Raw genomic sequence first — 27,556 nt, 5'->3', positions numbered from 1 at the left:
GAGAGAAGAAATTTTGGGATTTCCAAATCATGAAGTTTTACACGGTAATACTTTTGGACTAAGATGTTTTCAAGTACACATAAGCCCAAAGCTTGCTGTCTAGCAGCAAAGTATACCCACCTATGACCTTCTACAACTAACTGCTTAAACTGAAGAATCATACTAAGTTTCAAAGTTCCTTACCTCCTGGCATCACTAAGCCAACATCCTGGACAGTCAGAACAGAAAGCTTTTCTTCAGAGTCCACTCGAATCACTCCATAAGTGAGACCATGCATGGACAGAACTCCTCTGCCTGGTGGCTGATTGCTGTCATCTGTTGGCCTGCAACCATGGGTTATAGCATCAGGGCACTTACTTATTGCAAATACTCCTCTATTTGAGAGTTTGAAATTTCACTTTTCTTTTTTCCCCTACTAGACCTGACAGAATCTTGTTTTCCAGTCATTTCTGAGTAATTATGTCTGCCAACTCTCCCATTCAGTAGCCATCCACATATATGGGGCTGCAGAGATGAAAGTAACATCCAACATTTACCCAAAACAGGTTGTATTTAATTTTCAGATAATTTATAAATATAAGTATTGTTTGATTATACAAGTAAAGGCCTTTTACCTTGCTTTAAAAATAGTGAAAGGCAGTGTAGATGATATGGAGGGAAACTGCACTCAATATTTGCAATTGATCAGTAAATAACTTGATAAACTCTCTGTGTTACCTACTTTGGGGCAACTAGGAAACCAAATTTACTTGCCTAATGAAGAATCTAACTCTAGCACACTGGTACCAAAGGCAAGATTAGAATACATGTATGCTGTGCTTAAATCACAGATACAACATCCCACTCCCAATACTTAACCATTTAAATTTACTAAACAGAAGAAATTAACATTGTAACAGATTCACTGCAAAGTATTTGTGGAAGCTGCCATCTTTCTTTTAGTATGTATAACTGAATTCTTCCTATTCTAATTTACCCCACAAAAATGAAAACAAATTACATCTTCATCACTCATGGTCAAAATGTTGTGGATGCAGGCTCTTTGTTACGCCTCAGCTTGCTCACACTCGCTGCCAACATGCTGCACAATTCCCCAGCATCAGCACACGCTGTCTGTCAGCTTGTTTCAATGTGAAACTGCCCATTCTACCAGTGGATACAATACCTATGCAGAGTGTGGCTTGAGCAAACGAGTGTTGACATATGCAAGTTATTAAGTGAAGGGAATATGACAGGGTTCTTCACGTCTGGAAAGGTTCTTCTACTGTCCTGCATTTTAAAATGCAAAAGCAGAAGCCAATGTGATGCTGATTTGACTGTGCATAATGCATCCGTGTCGAGCAGCCAGACTCCAGCTGTTTTCAGGATGGATAAAGCAGCCAACATTCAATTCAAGATTCTACATTTTTCCTAGATAATCCACCATCACATAACTATGTTTTAACAGATAATATCCTTTTATCTGACATTTCTCCTCTACTGTGCTTGAAACACTAATTGGGTCTCAGCCAATCATGCTCACATAAGCCACGCAGTGATCGGTGCTATAAATTTCAATTAATAGGTTTTATGAGGCATATATTTCAAGTGACGTTGTCAACAAAGAAGGATGTGGGCACACTTGGAAATGTATTAGAGCATAACAAATGGTGTTAGTAAACAAGCAGCTGTGATAAATAACGTTCCCATCATGTAAAAGGAACTTTCAGTGACATTTTTTATCAAATTCCTCTCTCCTTGCTCCTAAAACACATTCTCCTCCTCACAAGAAGAAAGGTCTCCTGCAGGCACACACAGCTCCTCACAACCTTCTAGGAGTAGAGGCCACATAGACTTCATAACGTATTCTCTCACATGACTTAACACATCCAAAGACTGCTATAAAAAAGAGTTGACTCAGCTTTGGAAGACATTGGCTGTGTCCAGGACAGGGGTGCCAGGGAGAGAAGCTGGAAGCACGAGGCCTGCTAGGATCATGCTGGGGGACTTGTCAATAAAGCTACACGTGCTATGGCCTGGAGTGACACAAAAGGTTTGCTAGGGTTATGAAAAAGCATGTGCGGAAAGGAGTGGGTGCCAAGGATGTAGGGTCCACAGGACAGACATTCCAGAGCTGCTGTTTCAGTGTACTTCTGGTACCCTGGCTGTCTGAGGTGGATCTTTCAATAAGACACCAGTTCACCATGCACAAGTCTCCTTTTGCTGGCAAGTAACTATCTGACATCAAAAGGGAATACAGTCAGAGGACTAGGATGGAGGAGTGAGGTGGGAAGCTAAGCACCTGACAGCACCTATATATCCCTTTAGAAAGTATCTTTTCAGCAACAGTCTTACAATATATGGCATCTAATTTTGTCCTGTACATGATATCTACATGGGGACAACCCTAAAACAAGTATCTCTGCCAAGCAGAAGCAAAGAAATTACTTGGAAAGAAGGTGAGAGATAAATAACCCCATTCCAACGCATTTATAATTTATTTTAAAGTTCACATTTAAAATTTTCTTTACACAATCAATACTTCTAATACTGGATTTGGAATTCTGCAAGACTACTTACTAGACAAAGATAAATCTTTAATTAAGGCAGGATCAACTGACTGAAGGTGTAATTCCACCTACTACATATACTAAGTAAAATTAGCTTAAACCACCAGACAAATCTACCCCTTTAGTTTCCTTATCCATGAAAGAGGGATAATGTGCATCTACTTCAAAGCTGAATTGTTCATAGTGAGTAGAGCATTTTGATGAACAGTTACTAAGATACAATCCTATCACTATTTTTTGGCAATCATTACATGGGAAAAAAACTGTTCTTAAACTTTTGCACTCCCTTAAGCAAATGGGTTCAGACTGATAGGCAATAAACCAAAGAGAAATATAATAAAAAATTATTTGCATGACATATTCCTTTAAATATCAGACTTCATGATTCAGCTCTAAGGCTAAAGTATCTATTAGTCTATCATGGACTGACTTTTTCTAAACTATGAGGTTATTTTAACTGAGAACTGGTTTTGTTACTCTCCCTTGTTGGAAGATCAGTAAAAACACACAATAGATTTTGAAAGAGTTGGAGCATTAACAGGGAGCTCTCTGGATCTGTGCTCTGCAGGGACTCATTTTAATGTATACTTCAGCTGTAACTCTTTGGCATGATAATGACTTTACTGCCAGTGGAGATGGCTTGAATAAAATGAAAAATACTAAAGCTTCCAAGTTCAGATGGTATTATCCTACCATTAAACAGACTTCAAAAGAGGTAGATACATGTTCAGTAACATTCACTCTAGTAAGAACTGCTCTGTAATTACACAGTGAGGCACTGAAGATAAAAAAGCCTTTTTTTTTTTCCTATTATCCACTATTTTATGTGCTAATAATTTTTTTTAATGTAAGCTCTCAAAGCTAGGTAATTTGAAAATTAATCTCTAGTGCTTCAGATGGCTACAAGCATAGAGTTTAAGTCTAGAAAAGGCATGCCAGCCTTGGCATGTTGCGATGCATTGAGTTCTCCCACTTTGTGACTTGCAATCTGGGGCAGATTTTCCAGGCTACCAGAGGAAATGAAAACCCTCTCCCATTAATCATTGCTTGACACAAGGGACGTCTGCTACCCATCTACCTCCTCTCTGCACTTTCAAGCAAGAGTAAAGGACTGTACAACCTATGGCAGGGAAATCCACTGCAAAGGAAAAACAACATCTGTGTATAAATCTGAGAACAGGCTGGTGGAGCTGAATGAAGGGCTCTCTGAGATCTTGTGGTTCACAGAAAGACAACTAACCTGGACAGGGTATGTCCCTGATGGATTGCTTTCAGATGTGTTAAGCTAATAATGAGGTGGCTGAAAGTCAACCACGCTCTTGGCCTAACATCTTTCTTCCTGGGATGTTATGCTAGAAAGCTAATTGAAAATCTAGTTACATTTCGCTTGGACAATGTATTTTAAACTTTGTGGCAGGAAATACTTTACTTAATGCTATGAAGGCACTTCACAGTTTTGTCCTGCATGTTTTACCATGGGAAACAATTATAAATGGCTTCAGGAATATGAACTTAAAAACAAAGTGCCTACTGTTCAAGAAATAACTTTTTGAAAACTCTGCCAAAACCGACAGCAGTTATACCATTTACTGTGTGATCCAACACTCGTGACAGGTGACTGCTGCACACTGACTTTCAGGTACATAAGGCTTCATAGTTTTATTAGAATTTATACATTTTATTTCTAGCCACAAAGCCCTGAGACTCAAAGGACATTTCCAGATGATTAGTGAGAGTCTATGAATAGCTAAAAAGCACCAGTCAGCCAAAATCAGCCTGCACAATTCTCTTAAAACAGACTACTTTAAACCATGCTGTTCCTCAACAGCAATTCCACTGAAGTTCTCACATTTTAATTAACTTTGTGCTTATGGTATCATTCTTCCACTTCTTTTAACAGAATTACCTTTTGCATTGTATTCTATTTCATTTAAAATTAGGTAAAATTACAGAAATGGGAGCTATATTATAAAACACACTGAAGTTAAATTGTTACTCCTCACATTCTTTGTGTATGCCATCTTTGGACATAAAATGAAAACTCAAATTGTCATTCAGAAGTATGTAGATTCATACTTGAATAGATTTTTCATCTCAAATTACCACATATATTCTACAGTGGGTCTATTTCCCCTGGTATCACACAGTACCTTCGAATAGCCACAGTGAGAGCTTCTGGTGAACTAGCGCAGGGACAAATGACCTCCTGTCTTAGACCTTTACTTTGGAAGACATTGAGAAATGCATCACAGGAAGAAATAGACCCTGGGGTAAAGAAAGAAAAAAAAATACAAACAGAGGAGAAAAATAATCTGCTTTCTGAAGTTATCCTATTCAAACTGCAAACTTACTATTGAACATGTAGGCTTTTCAGGAGAAAAAAAAAAAGGACCCATGTCCACAGGGAAAGAAGTCATAGCTGCTACAACCACATGTATGTATTTGCAGTTGTGTATGCATACAGAGAATAAAGACTTAATTTTTGAGCAGTCCTTTCACTAAGCTTACACAGAAAAGCTGTTACTGCTACATTCACAGTATGAATTTTATGAGTTGTTTTTTTTTTAGAGTGAGGCAAATTGAACATTTAATTCAGAAACTCAAAGCAGACTACTACAAACAAGAACACCTATACATTGGTATCTTAAATAATATAGAGAAACAGTTTGTGCTATTAATTGTCATGAAGTGTTCCAGATGTAGTTCTCTAAACATTCTCAGTTATTTCTGCATCTGAGCACCATCATTAAGAAGAAATATTCTGATCCTTTCTATATCTCAGGGTTATTTATTTCAGTCTTTATATATGACTGTCGTATTAACCTAAACTGGATTTACTGCAATTCATATTATGTGGAATATCAGGATTGCCTTGGGATTAGCTGAAGATATGTTTAAAAAATCAAAAATTAATTACTGTTTCCATAAATATATAGCTTGCCGTAGACAAAGCTGATGCTTTGCAAATATTTTAGCTAGGTGACTGAAGATTGAAGCTTTAAATGCAAGACAGAAAGCAATTTGTCCTCTACCGGGCCACAGAAGCAGAGCTTACATGGGTTTGCACCATCAGCCACAATCAGCATCCGCAGTGAGGAAAGGTTGATGTCTCTCTGATCTCGATGTGCCACCAATGCCCAGTGCATGTCTCTGGATTTTACACAGGCAACTTTTGCTGCAATAAGAATGGGAGGATTACTAATACACCATATAAAAGCTATACATCTATATTATTAATTTGTACTTTTGACTATGAAGCACACTTCTGTAAATTCTTGTTCCTTACCTTTGTATTGACAGACTTTTTGTATCCATGATAGTGGATTCACTTTCATTAAGGAGTATGGAATACTTATAACATGCATCATGTTCATGACACTCTGAAAAATAAAGGGGTTTTATACAACAATTGTGGTAATTATTAATATGGTTTTATGGGCAGAGGCATTTATGAATATCACTCTATGCTTGTTTTATTGTTAATGGTGGAATTTATTTTCTCCTATCTAGCTACCTACATTAAGATTAAATGGTCCCCTCCCTTTCTAATGCTTTAATTAAGGATTAAGAATATAGACTAATCACATCATAACTTTGAAGCAGTACTGAAAAAATGAAACAGATTTTCTTTCTATTTCTGCTCTAAGTTATTAATTTTAAATAGAAAAAAAAATTATTTAACGATGTCTGCATGTTTGCTGTGTAGGTTAATATTATCCTCAAGCCTGTTAAACCTCAGTATACAGGAAAACTCTTACTTAAAAGGACAAGTACCAGCAATACCTGTCTAAAGAAAACTATCTCTGTGAAGACTGAAAAACTACTAGTGATGGTGGGACACAAGCTATTTAAAAGACATTAGACAGAGAAATTGAAGTCACAGATTAAGCAAAGATCAATTTATTTTAACAGAAAGTAAATTAAACAGGTTTTGGTCCTTCACCAGATGGGCTAATTCCTGTATTTTCAACAAGGTCATGAAAAGTTGCAGGAAGTTTAGAAAAAGCAGCAGAAACCAAGGACAGATTCAAAATTGATCTCCCAGTTTGAGGCAGTCAATTGCGTTAGTGATTTCTCAGCACTACTACTAAAAAAAGAGCCTGTAAATGAGCTGCTGCTTCACTTCTGTTACCATTTGGAAACATCTTCTGAAGGAAACACATCTCTGCTCATAGCAGCTCAGGTTAAATACAGTATTTATTTTGGAAAACTAAGGCTTAAGAAAGGTTAAGAGTCCCAGTGGATTAGTCATCTCAACATATGTAGAACTACAAAAGACAGTTCTTTCAGCCTGGCACAAGTGTAGGTACACAAAAAGCACTTACAGACAAGTCATGAAAAAAACAAAGTTTGTACCAAGATTAATAGCAAAGAAAGGCATAGAAAAGCTCTATTAGGTGTTTGCTTTCAACTTCAGGGATAAAGATGGCTTTTTAACAGGAGATACTTATGGGCATTAAGCCTAATGGATAGTTTCTGCTTTTGAAGTTCTATTGCTGCCCTTTGGTATTAGGAACAGTGTAACTGCATGGCAAAAGTGTATCGGATCCCTGGGAATCATAGCACTTAGGGCATGGACATCCCGGGACCCCAAAGTGTGACCCTTCAAAACTTGGTATCCATTCTTAAAACAATCAGTGAATAGTATGTATTTTGTCATTGACTGCAGCAGCACCTTGAGAAGGAATCCTTTAAAACATATAAATTGCCTCCCAGGTCAATGGAGGAAGACATTCAAATAGCAATTAGACAATTCATGCAATTTATAGTATCAGAAATGCTTTAATGTTAGCAAAACCATCAATTGATTGAGAGTTTTGATAGAGAAGCTAGTCAGCTGCAATATAGCTATGCCATAGGATAATATCCTTACAGAGGCAAGTACTAATTTAATTTGTTTCTGCTCTGAAGTCTGATCTCAAAATCACACACCACTATGATCAGAATAATACGGTAAAAAAAGGGCCAGAGTAATTACATGAAAGATAAAAATACATTGGCATCTTTACTGTGCTCATTATGGATAAGTGCACTAGCAAAAGATCACGGATTTAAGTCACATATTTTTTCTTTCAAAGCAGAAAAATCTGTATTAGAAGATACTGTTGGACATCCCAATTTTTGGAAGTAATAAGCATATTAGGTTAGTTTATTTTCAAATACTCCCACAAAAAAAAATAAAATACTTACTGTAAGAATCCCATGCCATAAACCAACATCCTTCTTGAAATCTAATACATTCACAATCGTTTCAGCTGTCCAACAAAAACAAAACAGAGTTTATTTTTTAGAACATGGCACTGACCCAAGGCAAACCCACTCAAAGGAAGGAAGCTTCAGTATAACATGACTGATGACCTCAAAGCTTAACTTTCAGAGTAAGTCTCCACTGCAGGGTTTGTATTGGCTAGGACATTATTTGTGGCTCTCACAAGCATATTTTAAATGTATACATATTTTCTGAAACCAATGAAAAAAAATTCAGGTTTTTAAATATAGAAACATTTGACACAGAACTATGTAAAACATACGAAAGGAGTCTGATGAGAAGCAAATTACAATTCACACTTGATTTTAAGGATGAAGCAAGGGCAGTGTACTCCATACCTTCTGTGTATCCACATGCCTGGGTCAGAGCTTGGCAGTGTGTCAGCAGTGCAATCCTTGTCACAGTCACCCCAAGCACACTTCCATCTTTACATGTTTTGTACTAAAAAGAAATAAGCAGGGAAAGTAAATGTGCAATAGTTGCTCTATTTCCATTATTTAATAGCTATGTTTAAAGTGTTTCCTATGTAGGTGAATGATGGACACATCTAATGACTCTATTTTAAGAGGGCAGCAGTACTGAGGAGCTTGGGAGGCATTTTTTTGTTAAAAGACACTTTTTTCAGATAGGCTTTCTCTTTTTGACTGAAGATTCCCAGGCTTGATATCAGAAATCCAGCTCCTGTTTGAATACAGGCATTATGGAAAAATAATTATAACAATTCTGATCACATTAATGACTAAAGAACTTGCTAGATTTAGCAGAGAATAACCTAGTTCAGTCTGCTGAGTGTTCACATTAGATTTTATAGGTCAACCAATAAGCCTGAGATTCTCCCTTCTGTGTCTTACAAGGCATGGGATAAGAGCTGACTGCAGAATCCTTGCTGAGCGCTGTTACAATAATCTATATGTCTATAATTTGAAAGACAGAAGCTCTTTGATTAGGAGAATATGAAAGTCATGAGAAAACAGCATAAAAGAAGAGGTGGGAGATCACTGCTGATGATTGCAGTTATTTTTGCAATTTCATGCAAGAGTCTGAAAACTATTAGTGGCAATTGAAGTAAATTAAACATTTATCTTTCTCCATGATGAACATAACCAGCAAGATGGGAAATGGAGGCATCTCTGCTTCTGTAGCAGCTGTGCTCTGACAGCATGAAGATAGGAAGTAGCTTTGCTCCATTCACTGGAACTTTTTCCCTTTGAATAATCACTTAAATTCAATACTACTATCACTGAATTTGAGGCAGTTGATTATATGCAAAAGTGGGAAAAAAAGAATGGGAAAAAAAATATAGAGACTAATTAAACTTATCAGCACTGCCAATTTTCCCTTCCTGATGCTAGTCTTTGGTGGGGGGTGTGACTCACAAAGCAGGGACAGGCAAGCATTTGAACAAGAAATTCTTTCTCTTTTTTTTCTATGGGAACTGAAGCTTCATTGTGAAACTTGCTGTCTACCCATCTCAAGTCTACCAGGCAAATCCACCCTGTGAACAAGACTGAGATCGGTCAAGGCAAGTTTAATATAATATTGTGGCAGCCACACAGATGACATAAAAACATTAAAGTCAGAAACCCCCAAAATGCAATTTAACATTTCATTAACTTTTCTGAAATCAATATCCAGTGTAATTTATTAGAAAATATTACTTATTAACAGGCTAAACCAGGATGTTCCTTGCTTCTGTGACTAGTGAATGAATAACGATGTTTACCTAATTCAGAAGTGCCACATGCAGTGATTTGAGAAGATGCATCTTCATTGACTCACCTCAATGTAAGCTGTGTCGTTGTTTGCATCCTTGATGTGTGGGAACCAGTCACGAGGTGGCTTGGAGAGGTGTTTAGACTCCGTGACAAACCACAGCAGCTTTGGCCAGCCTGAGGTACAAAGACAACTCAGTTTTTGTAGAGCTTCTGCTGGATAAGACATGACAAAACTCTTCTCTGACAGAGTTTTGTTTTTTTCCAAAAGTCTGTGTCACCACTGCCTAAACATTGTTTCTTTTTAACTCTCAGCATAGCATGAGATTTTGCAGAGCTGCTTTCTTAACATGGCTACAGTGGCCTTCTCAGACAATCCCTGAAGAAATAGCTGGGCAGTCTAAGCTGTTATTGACCAGATAGTTCACCACCACTTTCCTGTCAGAGGTTCATGTCCCTACCACTTAGCTATAGGACTGAATTGTAGGAATGCTTCTCATCTACTGCAGTCCAAAGTTTGTTAGTTTAATTTTGCTTGTGGCCACAGATGATCTGAAGATGATCTCAGCAGCTCAGCTGAGCCAGAGGTGAACCCAGTCAGGAGCACTCGTACTGCTGGGCAGCCATGAGGCAGGAGCAGCCATCTCCACCAGCCAGACACCAACACACAGTGAGGGCAACCGTGTGCCAGTTGCCACAGCTGCTCCTGAGGCCTGTTTCATCATCATGGCCCTGATCATCACCCACAACTAAACAAGTGCAATGGCTGTTATTGCAGTAAATGATAATCCATGATATCCACAAGGGAATATCAGCTTACCTTTGAACTGTGGTATCTCCCCTGTGGGGCTTTTAGGCAGTCCTTTATGGCATGCATCACTAGTCAAGGCCACAGTAACTCCACAGCTTCCAAGCAAGAAACCTATTTGTTGACTTCCTGCATCCTAAGAGATGACAAAATAAAAGCAACACAGAGAACTGATTAGAAGTAATCAAGGGCTGAAAACCTTATTGTCCTTTGGCACATTACGTTGAGAGGAAAACAGCCTATTTCCTTTAAACAGTGTAGCTGATAAGCAAAACTCATTTTTACATTGACAAAAAATTCCACAACCCAGACATCCTCTTGTCTGTAACAACATAAATCATAACGAGAAGTGAAGCCATCAGATGGTGCCTGGTACCACATCCCTCCAGAAATTATGAGGAAGGGCTGATACGCCAGAAAGTTGTACTATCCAGAGGGACTGCTGGAGAAATGGGCTGTCAGGAATCTCATTAAGTTCAACAAAAGCACATGCAAGTCCTGCACCTGGGGAGGAAGAAGCTCTGGCACCAGCAAGGGCTGGGGATGACTGGCTGGAAAGGAGCTTTGTAGCAAAGGATGTGAGGGTCCTGGTGGACACCATGTTGAATGTGAGCCAGCAATGTGCTCTTGCATGAAGAATGCAAGGGTTATCTTTGGCTGTGTTAGGCAAAGTACTGCCAGCAGGTTGAGAGAGGTGACCCTTCCCCTCTATTCAGCACTGGAGATCTATTGCATGTGCTGGGTCCAGTTCAGGACTTCCAAGTACAAGACATGGAGCTACTGGTGAGAGTCCAGCAAAGTTACCAGTATAATTAAGGGACTGGAGCATTTCTCCTATGAGGAAAGACTGAGAGAGCTGGGACTGCTTAGCCTCAAGAAGTCCTAGGGGGAGATGCCATCAATGTGTACAAACATCTGAAGTGAGGGCGTAAAGAACAAGCCAAGCTCTTTCCAGTGACAGGACCAGAGGCAATGGGTACAAACTGAACAGAGAAGGTTCCCTCTGAACATCAGGAAACACCCTTCTGTGAGGGTGACTGGCATAGGTTGCCCAGAGAGGCTGTCGTGTCTCCATCCTTGGAGATGTTCCCAAAACACCTGGACATAATCCTGGACAACCTGTTCTGGATGGCCCTGACTGAGCAGGGGAGCTGGACCAGATGATCTTCAGAGGTCTGTGCTAACCTCAAACATTCTAGGATGATTCTAGAAATAATACAGGTTATAGATGCTTCCACTTGGAGAAAGGTTTCAAGCCTTAAGATGGTATGATGGACATACAGTGGTGACAGTATCACTATTTATGGTGATCTAACCTGATTTGTCAATAACCATTTCATTGAGTAGTTGCAGACCCATTTCAGGAGCACTAAAGATAGTCAAGTGCACATTAGAGAAAGCACATTACATTTTACTTTCATCAAGGGGTTACAAGCAATGAGGCAAAAAAGTCATGTAATGATTTTCAAGTCTAGGCCATAGCTGCTCTTTAAGAGATGTTGTGCTTCTACAGCATTATTTCTGCTTTATGTATAGTGTCTTGTCATGATTCTTTCATGAACTTTACATCTATTCACTAGGCTCTTCAATAGGTAAAAGCCCTGGATGTAAACGCACATAGAAGCATTAACCCTTCATTCACAGAATGATTCTATGGAAAATAGCCCACAGAGTCTTAAGAGAACAAAATAAAACATCTTTTAAATCAACCACAAAGCGACTTAACCATGGAAGCAACCAGAAACACAGAACAGTTGCCTTAATCTATTGATTTATTCAAAGCAAAAACTGTATGATGGAAAGAAAGAAAGCCCCAAAGCCTATCTGACTAATTTTTAATGCAATTTTTATGAAGTCAAATAAAGCCAGCTAAAATGGGGAAACAATGATACTGGAAAAATAAAAGCTTAATAATTTTTCATACCACCTAAAAATATATATATGGCACCAATTATCAGAACTTTAATAGCTGAGCAAAGAATGTGGGACAGTAAACTGATCTGACAAGACTACACTATGCAACTCATTCCATTGAGAATTACTGCATTTGCTTTTGCTTACTATAACCACAAAACTTAAAAACCCAGGAAAAATTGACAAGGTACTTTCTCAGGAGGCTTTAAAAATAAAGCTTATGAGACATCTTTTCCAATAAAAACACAGACAAGGTGAGTACCCTTTGAATAACAGAGAATAATACTGCTGCATCCATGAACAACATTTTGGAGAGTGTCAACCCCATTGTAGCTTCAGCACAGGGGTCAAGCATTGCTGTCCTCACTGACTCATGTTAGCTGGTGCACATCTATGTTGTCAAACCCCTGTAACGAGTGCTTAGCCAGCTCAGATCCTGGTGCCACATTAGGATGAGACCTCATGTCTCTGCTCTTGGATTCTGCTCAACAGAAGGAAATGTGCCTGAACAGTGCAGGAGAAATTACTCTACTTGGAGGTCCCTCAGAAGTAGTGGCAGGAAGATGAGGGCTGGAATGCTTCATGAAGAACATCACTCCTTGGGCAAGACATAGCCTGTGGGATCTGATACTCTATAATGTACAAAGGGAAGTCACCAGTTTCCTAAAATATCAGATCCATTCAACCATTGCAAAAAATATCCACTGAATTAAATCTAATTAATTGTTACCATTGTATGTATATGTATGAATTTCTAGCGACCAATTAAACAAAATTACACATAAATTTCATAATTGAATGCAGCAACTGCATCATTTTCAATCTTAAATTTAAAAAACCTAACATGTTTTATTTGTATGCCCTATAAAAGGCTGCTAGCAAAGTGTTTCACTGCTGTACCAAGAAAATGCTGATTCTCAAGCCTTCAGATTCCATTTAATGCAGGACTTCATATAATCAGAAACAAACCTAATAAATTCCATTTGAGAAACGTAACATAGGTAAATCAGTAGAGAGTGTGGAACTTCAGAGCATCAGCATATCATGGCTCTGGGTGATGTACCAGTTAAGAAATGATGTGTCAAGCTCTTGTCATAGCAAAAGAACAAGGAAAAGGAAACTTGAATTGGAGTTTGAGCTTTTTAGATAACACAATAAAGAATGACTATGGTTCCACTTAGTGCCATATCAACCAGTTTAGAGCACGTCCACATAAATATTAATTCACTTTGTAGTAGCTCACACAATAGCAGAGAAAATAATGTATAGATTACTTAATAATCTACTCACGTCTCAGTTTCTAACAGACTGTTTTATATCAGGACAGCCCCATCATGGATAGCATTAAAATATTCACCCCATTCTTTCCTGTTCAGATAATTATTTCTTTTGATAGGACAAAACAGCTGAACAATTATGCGACACAACTCTACCACAGGAGATCGCTTGCCCCCACGCAGGTCTCCCTGTGATACCTGCTGCCTCACAAAAGCAATTGTTTCTAACTACTCAAGTAGTGTTGAGCTACTGAACTGACAGCCAGGAGGTGCAAGATCTGAAGCCATCTCAAGCTGAGAGCCTTATCCATGCCACAGCAACATCACAACCTTACCTGCACTGCCACACATCTAAACATGACACTCTTCTGCTCCTCCTCTCAGCATGAGAGAGCCAGAGCAGTGAGGACTTTGAATAAAAGTTCTAAGTTTGAAAAATGAGGTTTTAATTGAAAATGCAGCTATTTGCATGAAGCAGTTAAAAAAGTTTCCATGTGGGCCAGGAAAAAGACTATTGACTTTAAAAGGATTGATTATTTCAGATTCCAGAGACAAGCTATTGACGTCCCTTTTGAGTAATGTAAAATTAATGTCTGAAATGCTGAAAACTGCTCTGTAAGTAGAAAAAAATGAAACCAAGTCATCTGCTGCTGAAAAAGAAATCATCCTCCTCCCCTACATAAAATAATTCTACTGCCCTTCAATGGAATAGATTTTCAGAACACACTGTTTTATCAGCAGTGTTATTTGCTATTTCACTAATTTATGCTAATAAGCTACTTTGCTAACACCCTACTTGCCACACTTTGTTTTGATGAATTTTGTGAGGATAGAAAAAACCTCAGGGAGCCAGGGGAGACCAGGTGAAACAACTCAACCAACACAGTCCCAACTGCAGATGGGGAGAGACTTGCCAGTGTTGCTCATTGTTAAATCCTCTGCAATTCACAGTTTGAAATGACATAATGCATGTGGAAGGCAAAAGATAGTATTGTAGCATGAGGTTTGAGACCAATTGCTGACTTTGGAACTATCAATTTACATTTCTTGAAGGCACAGCACTTGCTGAGGTATAAAAAATTAGGTCTGCATAGCTTCAGACATAAGTCTGCACACACCTAGTGAGATCAACCTTTCAGATGAAGCGAGCTGGAAATCCTCTCTGCTGTAGGTAGCCATTCAAGGTTCTCTAAAGGCTTTTATTAAAGGTTCCCTAAAGGTTTTCACCAGTACCTGGAGGCAGATTGTCTTCTTCCTGCTGCAGAGAGTGATAATTCATTGTCAAGATAAAAAAATCCCACATGTGGTTGCATTTCAGCATGCTGTTAATGTCATTTTTATAAGGCTTTGTGAGAGTATCTGTGTGAAGGAAAACAATTATGATCCTTTGTCTGTGAGTGAGAGCGCATGTCCTTATCTAATAAGGAAGGAAGGAAGAGACAGCCTGTGCAAAGGTTGGCCTGATAAAGGTTAATCCTGTCCACCTGCAAATCCCAGACTGCTTTCAAAATGAGAATTATGTGGCAAAGCGTTGCAGGCTGAACTAATCTTTTTTTCTGTTACAATGCTCACTTTGAGCTCCATTTGCCCCAACCCTAACAAAAATTTGCTGGTAAAAAACAAACAGGGCAATCATCAGATGCAAAGGTCAAGCATCAACTATTCCAAACCAAAACTGAAAAGGCATCAAGGAAACTCTCTATTTTTAAAAACACAAATATCAAAGGCCATAATAAACATTAAACACACAGCAGATGCAATCTTCATAAATAGCTTTAAGATGAAGAATCATCTGTCTCCTCAGACGGAGCTTTAGTATCAGGCTGTAATTTGCATGTGAAATCTGCATCTATGAGGAGTTTTAATGTCTCAAAGCCTTAAATGAAAGCAAGACAATGAAAATAATTATTTTTGGCAGGGGACGCTGCATGGAATGTGATATGCACTCTAGGAAACTACTATTTCCTTAATTTGAAAACATAACAAGAGAACGTAGACTTTAAAGGATCTGAGATTCACTGTGGCTAACTGAGCAAAGACCTCAGTGCGCAGCTGCTGAAGTGTATGAAGAGGAAAGGATGGTCACAGGGCTACAGGGGTCCAGCTGTGTGCATCAGGGGCATGTGTGGGGCTGAGGGCACTTGCATTCTTTGGCGGGACTGGAAGATTATGTCAGTGTAAAGAGAACATGTACTATTTTATGTATATTTTAAATCCAGTGAAGAAAAAGATGCATTGTCAAAAGATGTTCAAAAGTATATAGAGCTCGAGTGTTTCTAGCACACAACAGCTCAAGGATGACTAAAGCTGAGAGGAAACAAAGCTAATTTTATCTCAGTCCTTGAAACATGAGGAAAGGTGTCAAAGTGTATTTCCTTTGGAATACAATTCTGCCTTCAAATTGGAGACAAGATCGATACAATTTATCTGTCTTTAAAGAGATACAGAATCATAGAATCATTAAGGTTGGAAAAGACCCTTGGGATCACAGAGTCCAAACGTCATCCCTACTCTACAAAGTTCCCCCCTAAACCACATCCACCAACACCATATCCAAACGACCCTTAAATACATCCAAGGATGGTGACTCAACCACCTCCCTGGGCAGCCCATTCCAGTGTCTAACCACTCTGTGATTTTTTTTTTTTCCTACTGTCCAGTCTAAACCTGCCCTGTTGCAGCTTGAAGCCATTCCCTCTTGTTCTGTCACTAATTACCTGTAAAAAGAGACCAGCACCAACCTCTCTACAATGACCTTTCAGGTAGCTGTGGAGACTGATGAGGTCTTCCCTCAGCCTCCTCTTCCTCAAACGAAACATTCCCAGCTCCTTCAAACGTTCCTCATCAGATTTATTCTCTAGGCCCTTCACCAGCTTTGCTGCCCTCCTCTGTACTTGCTCCAGCATCTCGATATCTCTCTGGAATTGAGGTGCCCAGAACTGGACACAACACTCCCAGTGCTGAGTACAGGGGTACAATCACCTCTCTGCGTCTGCTGGTCAGACTATTTCTAATACAGGCCAGGATGCTTTTGGCTTTCTTGGCCACCTGGGCACCTGGTGGCTCATATTCAGCCACTTATCAATTAGAACCCCCAGGTCCTTCTCTTCTGGGCAGCTCTCCAGCCACACTTCCCCAAGCCTGTATCTCTAAGGCTACTGTTGAAGTTTTAATAACCTAACTTTTCAGGATTTAATTCCTGAGAACAGTTTTTACCCTGTATGAAACATCCTTTAAAAAACCCTCAAGTGTCCTGGAGAGGGTATCTTCAGATTTCCCATGACAATACACAGGCACATTCTTCCAATTGCGCTGCCAGAGCCAGCATCTGGAAGAGCACAGGAATGCTTGCTGGAAACACACACAGTGTTAGCCTAACAGGCTAGGAAACAGTGTTTTGACTGAGAAATACATGATTACATGTTTTCATGTCAAACCCTGCTACAAATACTCACCGCCCATGAAAAGGAGGCCACAAACATCTAGGTGGGATTGTTTTGTTGGTATGTTCACAGCATGTGATTGAGCACAACTATGAATGTGCTTGGAGGACAAAAATGTTACTTTAAGATTAAAATGGATTAGCTCCCCTGACTGTATCAGAGCAGAATAATAATCATTTTCATGACACTCATCAAATGGAAAAAACATTAACCTATACAATCTAAAGAAAAAGAAATCAGAACAAAATTTTCAAATCTTTTCATAAGGGAAATAATAAATTGCTATTTGAACTAGAGCTTGACATGTTGAAAATTCTTCATCATCTACTTTGATGGCACTTTCTATGATACGTAGTTTGCAATTCACATCATATCACACATACAATGAAACAATCTGTAATACTTCAGCTTCAGACAAGATTAACAAAAGCAGCAGCTCTGAAGAAAGAGACGTCATATAGAAGACACTATTTGCTAATATTTGGGAAACAAAATATTTGGAAAGAGGAACACCATTCTGAAAGAACACAGACCATAACCCAAGGGATGAGGATTAGTTTTAAAAATTTTGGGGAGTGTTTATTATATAGGTATTTCAGTGACATTAATGCAGATAATAAAGGAAAAAGAAAACATGATGTTTATTCTATTGCTGCAATTACTGTGGAATTCCTGATTGACCCTTCTAGAATAAAGAGTTAGTTTCAATGTACTTAAGAAAAAAACTGGGATTTCCTAGTTTTACTTCTGATTTCCAAAGTCTAAAGAGCTGACGTGAACACCAATACCAGGTTTTTGCTGAACACCAGGAAGTGTTCTAGGAAAAAAACCCTAAATGTGAAAATGCTGTGTGGTTGCTGGGTATTCAGTCAATCCATCCCAGATGCCATTTTAGACAAGTCTCCTCAAGTCCTTAAGGGAACTAAAACTAACTCTAGGTACTCTGTCAACACAAAGGTGGGCTACAGAAGGGAGCAAGGAGAGATGGACTCTCACATAATAATGAACTGGCAAAAAACTCTGCCAAAATCTTGAAAAAATGACAGTTATGCTACAAAGAAAAGTGATGTACCTAAAATCTATGGGCTGGTGAAGCAAAAGCCTTGACTTCCACATGGGTATGGATGTCTGCAGAGTACTATGTAGGTCAAAAGTCTATCTAGCTGCAAATATTAGTGCTCAATTTTTAACTTGCCAGGCACAAAACATATGCATAGAGCTGTGACAAACTCACCTTTCTGAAAATGCAGAAAAGTATTAAAATTGATAATGAAAATTTTTCATGTTAAAAATGTGATCATAATATAACTCCCTGAAATAGTTCATACTGTATCAGCTTGTTATTCTCTAAGTCTGTATTAGCCTGTGATATAATTGTTGGTGTCTTTGTTAGTTCACATCTCTGTCTTCTAAAAAGCAAACCAAAAATTGTCCAGTGCCAGAATGTATTGAAGCATGTCAGAAAGAGAGTAAATAATGAGAGAGCATAAAAGATCAGTCTAGGCCATCGTGTAATGATATGAATGACATCTTCCCATGGATGCCAGAAGCAATCCACTGCCATTTGACCAAGCAGAGGTATTTCTCCTGGGACTACTCAGACCATGATTTTAATCTCATTGTTTCCACTCCAGTTCCCATTCCATATAAACAAATGCAAAAATATTTGCAATAGCATATGCTGTGAGATTGCAAAGTTTTATTTATATCCTGTTGCTTTTTTAACTGTACCACTGACATCTCTGCAATTGTTTTATTAATTTGATTTTTAAACATTATGGAATGATCCTGGCATCAGTTAAACTGTTCAAATCTGCAGATACTCCTCTATATAAATATATACATATGCATGTGTAAGTGAATATGTATATATATACACATAATATTAAAAAATAAACATCCAAGAGTATTTACTTGGACAGCTGGATTTTACAGTTTACTGGATGGATGTAGCATCAGATGTTCGAAAATAAATAAAATTTACAATTATTCATGCACTTGAGAATGTCATTAAAAAATAGTAACAGGGAAAGACATTACATTTTTTTATCCCTTAAAGCCATGTTACTTCTTTCTGTTATAGAATCGAAGTAGACTTACCCATCTGGGCACCCTGTAAGATCTTAAAATGTGTATAGTCTGCTCACTTTTTTTGTTGATGCATTTAAAATCTCTTATTTATATTGAAACCACGTTATGCACCTGCCTCAAACTATCTCAAGATGCTGTACTCCCATGCAAAAGCAAATTCACTGTACTTCTGTTAAAATCATTATCATCATTCTAGTCATGTCCGTATTTCAGTGCTTTCAAATACAACAATTCACAAATAAAACAGCATAACTCTACTCCCCAAGGCAGGTAGACTAGTTGAGGTCCTATCTTCTCTCCTTGCGTGGCCTTTCTTTCTCACCCGCACCTCCAGCCTTGGCCAGCTAATCTGGGGCACCTCCAGTCTCCACTTTCCCTTGGTTCCCCATTTCCTTCTGCTCAGCTACTATTGCATGTGCTCAGCTGGATCATGGCCTTTTGCTGTCTGATCCACTCCCTATCCCCCATCTCTGTCTACTTCTTCACCAGTTCAGCAAAGAAACACTTTCTCCAGCTACCACCCCTTCTCTACCCGCCAACTTCTGGTTTCATCACAGCAAGGGCTCACCACAGATATGGGCAAGGTACGTGTGAACATAATGGAGAATTTATGAGATCAAGTCAGCTTCTCAGAGATGAGGAAGGTTCAAACATGTTCATTTAGGAAGGCACCTTCTGGTATTTTTAGATGTTAAATTGCTATGTGAGATGTACAAATCTCAAACTTTCATTTGAAAGTCCAGGTACCTGTTCCTGAAACAAACCTCCTGCCCCAGGGTGCTGTGACACGAGGGCATTCCAAAGAAAAGACCTTGACAATTGAAAATGAGAACAAGACATTTTCCCAACCCTTTCTTTGGAAACACTAATGGCTCCAGTCAATGTTTTCAAAAACAATTTTATTTAAAAAAGAAAGCTTGTAAGGATTAAAGTACACACCTTGTGTGGACAGTTCCAGGGCAAATAATTAAAGCAAGGCATTATTAATGCTAGTTAATATAGAAGGGATTATATAAGGGGATATCTGGGAGATCCTTATGACTGGCATTGTGGCCAGCCATGATAAAATTCAGGTGATATGACAAAAGGAATCTGCAACCAATAAATACATTTTGCTGTATTTACAGCCTTCAAGGCATAAATCCTCAGAAAAAAAAATGCAAGTTCAGCGCAGTCAGTGTAAGCTTCCCAGCTGTGGTTCATCCACACCACTGAGCCCTCTTCCTTCCTGGCCTCTGGGCATTCCTCTGGCTGGAATTGCTCTGTCTGCTAACACCACCCTAGGATACATGGCTAAATCTCTGAACCAACACTGGATGTGAAAGGCTTTTAATTAACAATGGTCACTTTTTTCTACAAATCTATGTTCTGCAGCAACAGTTCCTAAACTTAAATTGTTCAAGTGCCACCCTTGGCAGAGACAGCCATGGTGACAGAACCTTCAGAATACATGTCCACATACAGACACAGGAGAAGACATTTCCCTAACTGCTTTGAAATATCATACACAGCACTAGTGGCATTGTAACATAGCTTGGGTTGCAGGGACAGGTGGATAATCAGCAGTTGTTGCCAATGATACTTTGTCAGTGGCCAACACCAAAATGCTTTGAGAGGCTACAAAGATAATCCATCTAGGACTGGCACAGCTGTTCTCTTGGAAAATTTTCCTCTCCTTTCTCAGACAGATCTGTATTTGCTGAAATTGCAAGCACATCTTCAGATTTTCCATCACAGAAAATAAGGAACTATATATAACTCACCACACGGCACTATCTTTGTATCCTTAGATTCAGAGGTAGCTAACCACAAGAATGTACTCAAAAGCTATGTTAAGTAGTGATTTGTTCCGACCTAAGTTTAAAAATGAAGTGTAGAGAAGAAATTCAGCTCCCTACCTTTCTTGTAAGCGGCACTTCAATAGGAACGGGGACAACTTCCGCAAGCAGGCAGCCATAAAATGCTACCATGAAAGCAGCAGGATCATTGTTAGGAAATACAAGTGTTACCTGAAACAAAGATATATGTGTTAAAATTGTTTTATCCCAGTTCTCAGATAATGTTACGAGTTTCCATGCTTCCTTTTGGAGACAGACAATTACCAAAACATTTCTATGATAACTATTCAAATACCTAACGACAGATGTGTGAGGAATCAGGAGGAGTTTATTCTGCTAGATTATTACTTTTGTGAACATTTTTCCTTATGATGTTGTTAAGTATTTTCATGCTGCATTGTTTCCTACATTGACAATACCTTTCATCTGGTTCTCAATTTACTAATTGCTTTATAGATGTTAAATAACCATGTAAGTGGAATTAGTACAATTTTACATTCTAATCTAATAATTGGCTTGAAGTTACCAGAAACAAAGTGGATCTCTGACCAATTCAGATTACCCAGACTTACTATGTCATTAGGTCAATCATTTACACATTATGTTTTGTCTCCCTATCTTTTGCCTCATACAACAGTTTCATTTTAGGATTGGACTGCTGTCCAAGTGTAGAAGTTTCTGGGTATTTAGTGAACACAAACAGCTGGTATCTAGAAAGCAGACGTCACATCCAGAGCTGGCCATTGGCCATACAGCATGTCAACCGAGGCCTTGATTTGTTAAACTTCACAGCTTTAGGGCTAGGGAACTACTTAGATAAAAGAATGCCAAGAAAAGATAAAAGACCATAGTAAATCATGTGTATGCTCACTGAGTGTCCTCCCACCCCCAACATGCTGAACTGTGCAGGTAACTTCATCTGACTTCTGTGAGTATGAAAGACAAGGTCTTAGATCCTCACGGGGGCAAAGGGGAAGGAGAGGTGAATGTACACAACCTCTCTGAGGATCCAGCAATTTGGAGAATCCACTATTCTCCTTGCAAGGGCAGGGAACATTACTGCTCTCACCTACTGGTGAATTACCGCAGTGGCTAGATCCTGCCTACAGTTTTGTTTGTGTTCAGTCAGATGCATGTTCTCAGTGGATGTCTTACAGAGCTGTGATGCAACTGGTAACTATCCAGCACGGTCAGCTGAAGTGGCATGCAAAAGTCATGGAGATTGACTTCAAATCTAATTCCTTTGAGTTTGCATACAGGATCAGGGTGTATTATTACACCACTTTAAAAATTGCTGAAACTATTTAGTAACTCTTGAGTTTTGACTGATTTGACATTCATAGGAGTTCTGTGTTTCAATCTCTTCAAGTAAAACCATGATTTCAAATAAGGTCCAAGATTCAGTTACTGGAAATTAAAAGTGTTTCCAGTCATTTCATATGGCTTCAAAGATAGTCATCTCCCATACATGAACTTGATTTTTTCAAACTATTAAAAATCTAACCAACCTTGCCCTAGTCTAAAATAAGCTGAAGCGTGTAACTTCAGAACTCTTTAGAGATATTTCAGAGAAAACACACTGCTACTTTATCTGTATGCTTGCACATGCAACAATCCAACTGCTGCAGATGGCTGTGCAGAGCTTACTGCATGTATTCTTCATGCACACGCCGTAAATAGCCTTGGGGGAAATGGAAAGGATTTTGCTAGGTGCACTGAGGAGATGGTAGAGTTTGCTGAGCCCAGCAAACACCTGAAAGATGTTGAAAGATCCCAAAAGATGCTTTGGGGATTGTTGGTCTTCGTGTTGGTCTTGTTTACATACACACAGTGAAGGTTTGGCTGGGAATCTTTGCAAAGGAGATGACAGAGGTGAAAAAATCTCACTGAAGTCCAGTGGGAATGAGGCATTAACTTCCCCTCTAAAACCCATTAATCACTAACAGACCTGTACCAAATAAATAAATAATGTGTGTAAAAGCAAAAAGGGATAAAGCTGAAGGATAACAAAACACAGACTTCATATTACCAGATGCGAATCTGGTTATCTAGTAGATCTTTCAGAGGGCATGTTTAATTTCCAGGCAGCTGTCTGGGGTGACACAAGGTTAAATTTCTGAAGTAACTAGAACAGGCAAATGCAGTTTGTCATTTACTTTTATAATACCAGAAACAGGGAATCAAATGCAGGCACATTCACCTTTTTTTTTTTTTTTTTGGCTCAGGCTAAGAACCTAAGGAGCATTGTAATTGTAGTAATGAAAAATAGAGACTATATTGGTAGAAGATGCTTTTAAAGGGGAAAAGGCCTTTCTGAATTTTATAAAACATTAACATAAGGAAACAATTATGCTCTCATTTAGCAAAGAGCAAAAATATATGGTTTTATTTCATTTAGTATTTAAAAAGGACCTGTTACTGTTGTCGCACAAAATACACTACCTAGAACAAAAAGCTATCTTCAAAGAGGTCAGAAAGCTTTTATGTTATTACAACAGGGTGATAACAGCCAGAATAACATCTAGAACATCTGAAATACAGTAACACCTCATCTTTAAGATGCAGTTGCTTCTATGGAAAGATTATGCTTCTGTTACATGGGGATACTAGGCAAGGCATTTTTACAATGCAAAGCGTATGCTTTCAGCACTCAGCAATAAACACGTTTCACTGTAATCTAGGTGGACTTACTTTAGAAGATCTGCAATTTGTTCTTAATATATCCTGTACTAGCTAAACTTCCAGCTTTCAGCCTGAATTATCCACGAATCCTTTCTTAATGCTAGAAGATGCCAGTGGCTGCTGTAGTAAATGAATATGAAGATGGGCATTTAACACACAATAGACAGGGAGAGATTGCATGCTCTCGTTTTTGAGAAGCCCTAAGAAATGTGTAATGGAAACAGACATAGTTCTCATGTGTGGCACAAGGGGACCAAAGGAACCAACAGATTGAGAATTGCTATCAGACCCTTGGAGAGGAGAAATTAATCCCATCCTCACAACTCTAAGCACTAAGGCAGGACTAAAACTTGCATTTCTGACAAATTTGTTCTGGAATCTCCATTCCAGGGTTCAAAGCCAACCATGAATGGGATCTGTGGAAATTTCTATACACACTCTGGCAGAAAAAAGGGGCTCGGCCAGCCTTGACAGTGGAAGTGGTAGGTTTGTAAGCACGTCAGTAGCAAAGCCATAGGATGTTCTTGTCTTCATTTAACAACTTCAAGTGCCACCTCTGTAACCCTTGCTCTCTGTGGGCTTTATCCACTCACCCGGATTCAGCCTCTAGCAGTAGTTGCATCAGAGTGAGAATCCAGGAATGGAAATATTCTCCATCTTACCAGTCCGTGTAATTTATTTATTTAACTGGCTGCCAAAATGTAATTGTTTTGCTTATCTTTGTCCTCCATAATGCTTCTCTTGTTTCTACCCTCTCAACAACTACTAAGTCAATAGTAAGTTTTTTACCCACAGGACACGGCCAAGCTCCATAAGCAAGATTCTGCTAAACAGACTGCTGTTCTATATCCAAAAATCATTTTCCATGGAATTGTTTGTTGTTGATGTTGCCACAGCTTCAATTTATTATTCATCAAGTACCACCCCCCAAGTTATTTACTATGCAGTTCAAAACATCTGTCTGAATGATCAGTCTTTTTCTGAGTAAATGGCAGATTTCACACTCTCCCCCCAACATTTCACTTAATTAATTTCCTCTGAACACCCCAAACACCTAATTTTCTATTTGTCAATGTGGCATCTGAATTAGTAATACTGAAAATATTAAGATACTCACCCTGTCTCCAGGTCGTACCATTGGTTCTTGTTTTGTGCCTAATTTATGTAGTATATTGTAAGCGACCTTCATACTTCTGGTCCAAAGTTTGCCTATCAACATAAAATTTGTGAAATTAAATTAAAAATTCTTATGTTGACCAAGATTATTAAAGAGAAAGAATACCTGAGCATTGAAGAAAAACAGTAGAAACATTTATGCTAGTTTTTCTACTAAATATGACACCACTACTGGGACTAATAGATATATTTAAATATTTATCAGAAGCTTTTTTTAAGCTTCTTTTTCAAGAGAGCAGTATTTTTAAGAAGAAAAAAAAAAAAAAAAGGAAGAATAGTTCTCATGGCCTAAGTTTCTTCCTTTGGAGAAAATTAGATCTTGAGTCCAGAAGTTAACCACTATTAGTTGCTAGAACAACACTTTCAGCCATCATCATAACACCCTTCCAGTGTATTTTGGCACAGCCTGACCTCCAAGGGTGTTACTCAGGTTTCATGATGGCACTTCTCTCACCACAAGCCACCAAGGAAAAAAAGAAAGGAGTTCCAAGAAGCAGAGACAAGGAAAAAGCAACAAACAGAAAACACCCCACAGCCAAAGGGGCACACTGAAGCAGCAGGGACCCTCTGATCCTTAGAACATCCATATGTGTTCTGTATGGATACACATCCATATCCCGTGTTTCACTTTAAATTCCGGGCCTTCTTTCATTTAACTTGTTTTTTTCTTCTCACCTGCTTCCATATCATCCCTTCCCTCATTTTAATTTCATTTGCCTCAGGTATTATTCCTTTTAAACACCTCTGTTCTTCCTTGCTTCATCTCTCCATCTCCGTGCTTAGCTACTCCTTACTAAGACCTCACCCTAACATTATTTAAAGAAAAAAAATATCTCATCAAGACATTGTTGGCCACGTTTCATCCTTTTCATTAATCCTTCAAGTGATTGGCATATTCCAACTAAGCTAATTCTTTCAGATTCCTTTGTTTAGGGACCTTGTTACTTCCATTTGAACAATACTGAGCAGAACAGCCCTTTTTCATGGCTGGCCCCCTAGGTACTGTCTTCAAGCAGTATTCAGTCTGACAGTAACAAATCTTTAATTCAGGCCCACCGATAACTTCAATGATAACAGGTTGTGACAAGGGGTTACTTATGGGGTTCAGCAATCTCATCAAGACATTGTTGGCCACGTTTCATCCTTTTCATTAATCCTTCAAGTGATTGGCATCTTCCAACTAAGCTAATTCTTTCAGATTCCTTTGTTTAGGGACCTTGTTACTTCCATTTGAACAATACTGAGCAGAACAGCCCTTTTTCATGGCTGGCCCCCTAGGTACTGTCTTCAAGCAGTATTCAGTCTGACAGTAACAAATCTTTAATTCAGGCCCACCGATAACTTCAATGATAACAGGTTGTGACAAGGGGTTACTTATGGGGCTCAGCAGTTCAGGCTCCCAAACATGCAGTATTGCTATTTATAACTAAGCCTAGCAACTGTTAAAAGTTCCTCCACATCCTGGTTATAAAATGCAATCCTACTGAATTATTTTTAAGTGCAAATCTGATGTAAATATAATGTTCAATGAGAAGGCCAGATTTTCTTTTTTTCCTGTTAAGGAAAATTGGAAGAGTCACTGTTGCTTTTTACTGAGAAAATACTAAATACAATTACTTCTTATGAAAATTGTAATATTTTATTATCAAACTGTTTTGCAAAGTTTTTAATGTATTTTAAATGATTCCAGTATTTGCATGCTAAATTGTCTAGATTCTCAGAAATAAATATGACTTAATTCTGGAAGCTCAGCATGGATACTGGAGTGTGTCTGCAGGATTAACCCTCACAGCACCATGGCAGAACTACCTGCATTTGATGGAAAGAAAATCTTTAAGAGCATCCCTGCTGCTGCAGTTGGCACTTGAACTTGACAAATGAGCAGGATAAAAACAAGGATGCCTTAAGAAAGCAAATATTCTTCCTTTTAAAGAAAGTTTAAAGAAACGTTCCAGTTCCAGTGGCAACAAACTGAAAAGAGCAATTAGTAATGATACAGAAAATTGGAGAATGGAAATCAAAAGCATAGCAAAAATTCTGAATTCCAAGAAAGAACCATCTTTACACAAAACACTTTCAGGCTTGAAATGAAAATTAAATTTTTAATTCCTTTTCTGAGAGACAAAAGGGGCTGCTGTGAAAAATTCTGTTTAAGGTATAGAGATTAAATCTGTTAAAAGTTTTAAATTTGCATTTGTGACATTCACACTAATTTTCATCTATCAATTGTGCCATCCTACAATATTTTCTTTAACATCTAAGGGCTGTTCATACTAAAGTATTTAGATGTATTATTTCAGCTGTAACCAGGTGTGCAGTACAAGTGATCTGAGTAAGTACAGAAACTAGATTCTCTCAAAGACTATGTGAGGGGTACTCTTGAATAAATTTTAAAATACTTTAAATATATTTTGTCATAAAGCTCTTCTATTGTAAAAACCTTATTTCAGCTTCTGAAATGCAGAGCCTATAAGGCTGCTTCTCTAATCCGTTACCTTTCTGTTTAAATACACTTTGAAAAACACAAAAAGTTCCTGAAATATTTTTCAACAGTCAGAAAAGGCTTTAATTTGATGTCACCACAGCCCTTTCCTGATCTGTGTACTGGTGCAATACCAAACCACGTTCGCTAGCTGAGCTAACTGCATGTGTATATGGGTATGAAACCACGGAAAACTGGAAGAAGCGAGTTTGCATTCAGCTGGGAAACAGAATACATGGTCTCTTCTGTGGCCCTTAAAGGCTCTGTAACTTTGCTCCAGCCCCTGCAGGCTCCGTCTGCCCCCGGCTGCTGCTG

General features: G+C 38.5%; 1 protein-coding gene across 2 annotated transcripts in view; it reads right to left on the bottom strand.

The window, feature by feature from the left end:
- Window positions 1–27,556, bottom strand: part of DIP2C (DIP2 disco-interacting protein 2 homolog C (Drosophila)) — a 144,533-nt gene that overhangs the window by 70,386 nt on the left and 46,591 nt on the right. For both annotated transcript variants that reach the window (XM_010007003.1, XM_010007004.1), the window contains 10 exons: window positions 24,701–24,792; window positions 20,962–21,072; window positions 10,351–10,474; window positions 9,598–9,707; window positions 8,157–8,259; window positions 7,740–7,804; window positions 5,836–5,929; window positions 5,605–5,724; window positions 4,700–4,814; window positions 184–323 (listed from right to left, as the gene is read on the bottom strand). In XM_010007003.1, coding sequence (XP_010005305.1) covers window positions 184–323; window positions 4,700–4,814; window positions 5,605–5,724; window positions 5,836–5,929; window positions 7,740–7,804; window positions 8,157–8,259; window positions 9,598–9,707; window positions 10,351–10,474; window positions 20,962–21,072; window positions 24,701–24,792 — 1,074 coding nt within the window. The remainder of the gene's footprint in view (window positions 1–183; window positions 324–4,699; window positions 4,815–5,604; window positions 5,725–5,835; window positions 5,930–7,739; window positions 7,805–8,156; window positions 8,260–9,597; window positions 9,708–10,350; window positions 10,475–20,961; window positions 21,073–24,700; window positions 24,793–27,556) is intronic.

The sequence above is a fragment of the Chaetura pelagica genome, unplaced genomic scaffold, assembly GCF_000747805.2.
Source record: "Chaetura pelagica isolate M959 unplaced genomic scaffold, ChaPel_1.0 scaffold17, whole genome shotgun sequence".
Classification (NCBI taxonomy): Eukaryota; Metazoa; Chordata; class Aves; order Apodiformes; family Apodidae; genus Chaetura; species Chaetura pelagica.
Note: the sequence above shows the minus strand (reverse complement) of the source record. Positions and strands in the feature narration are given on the sequence as shown.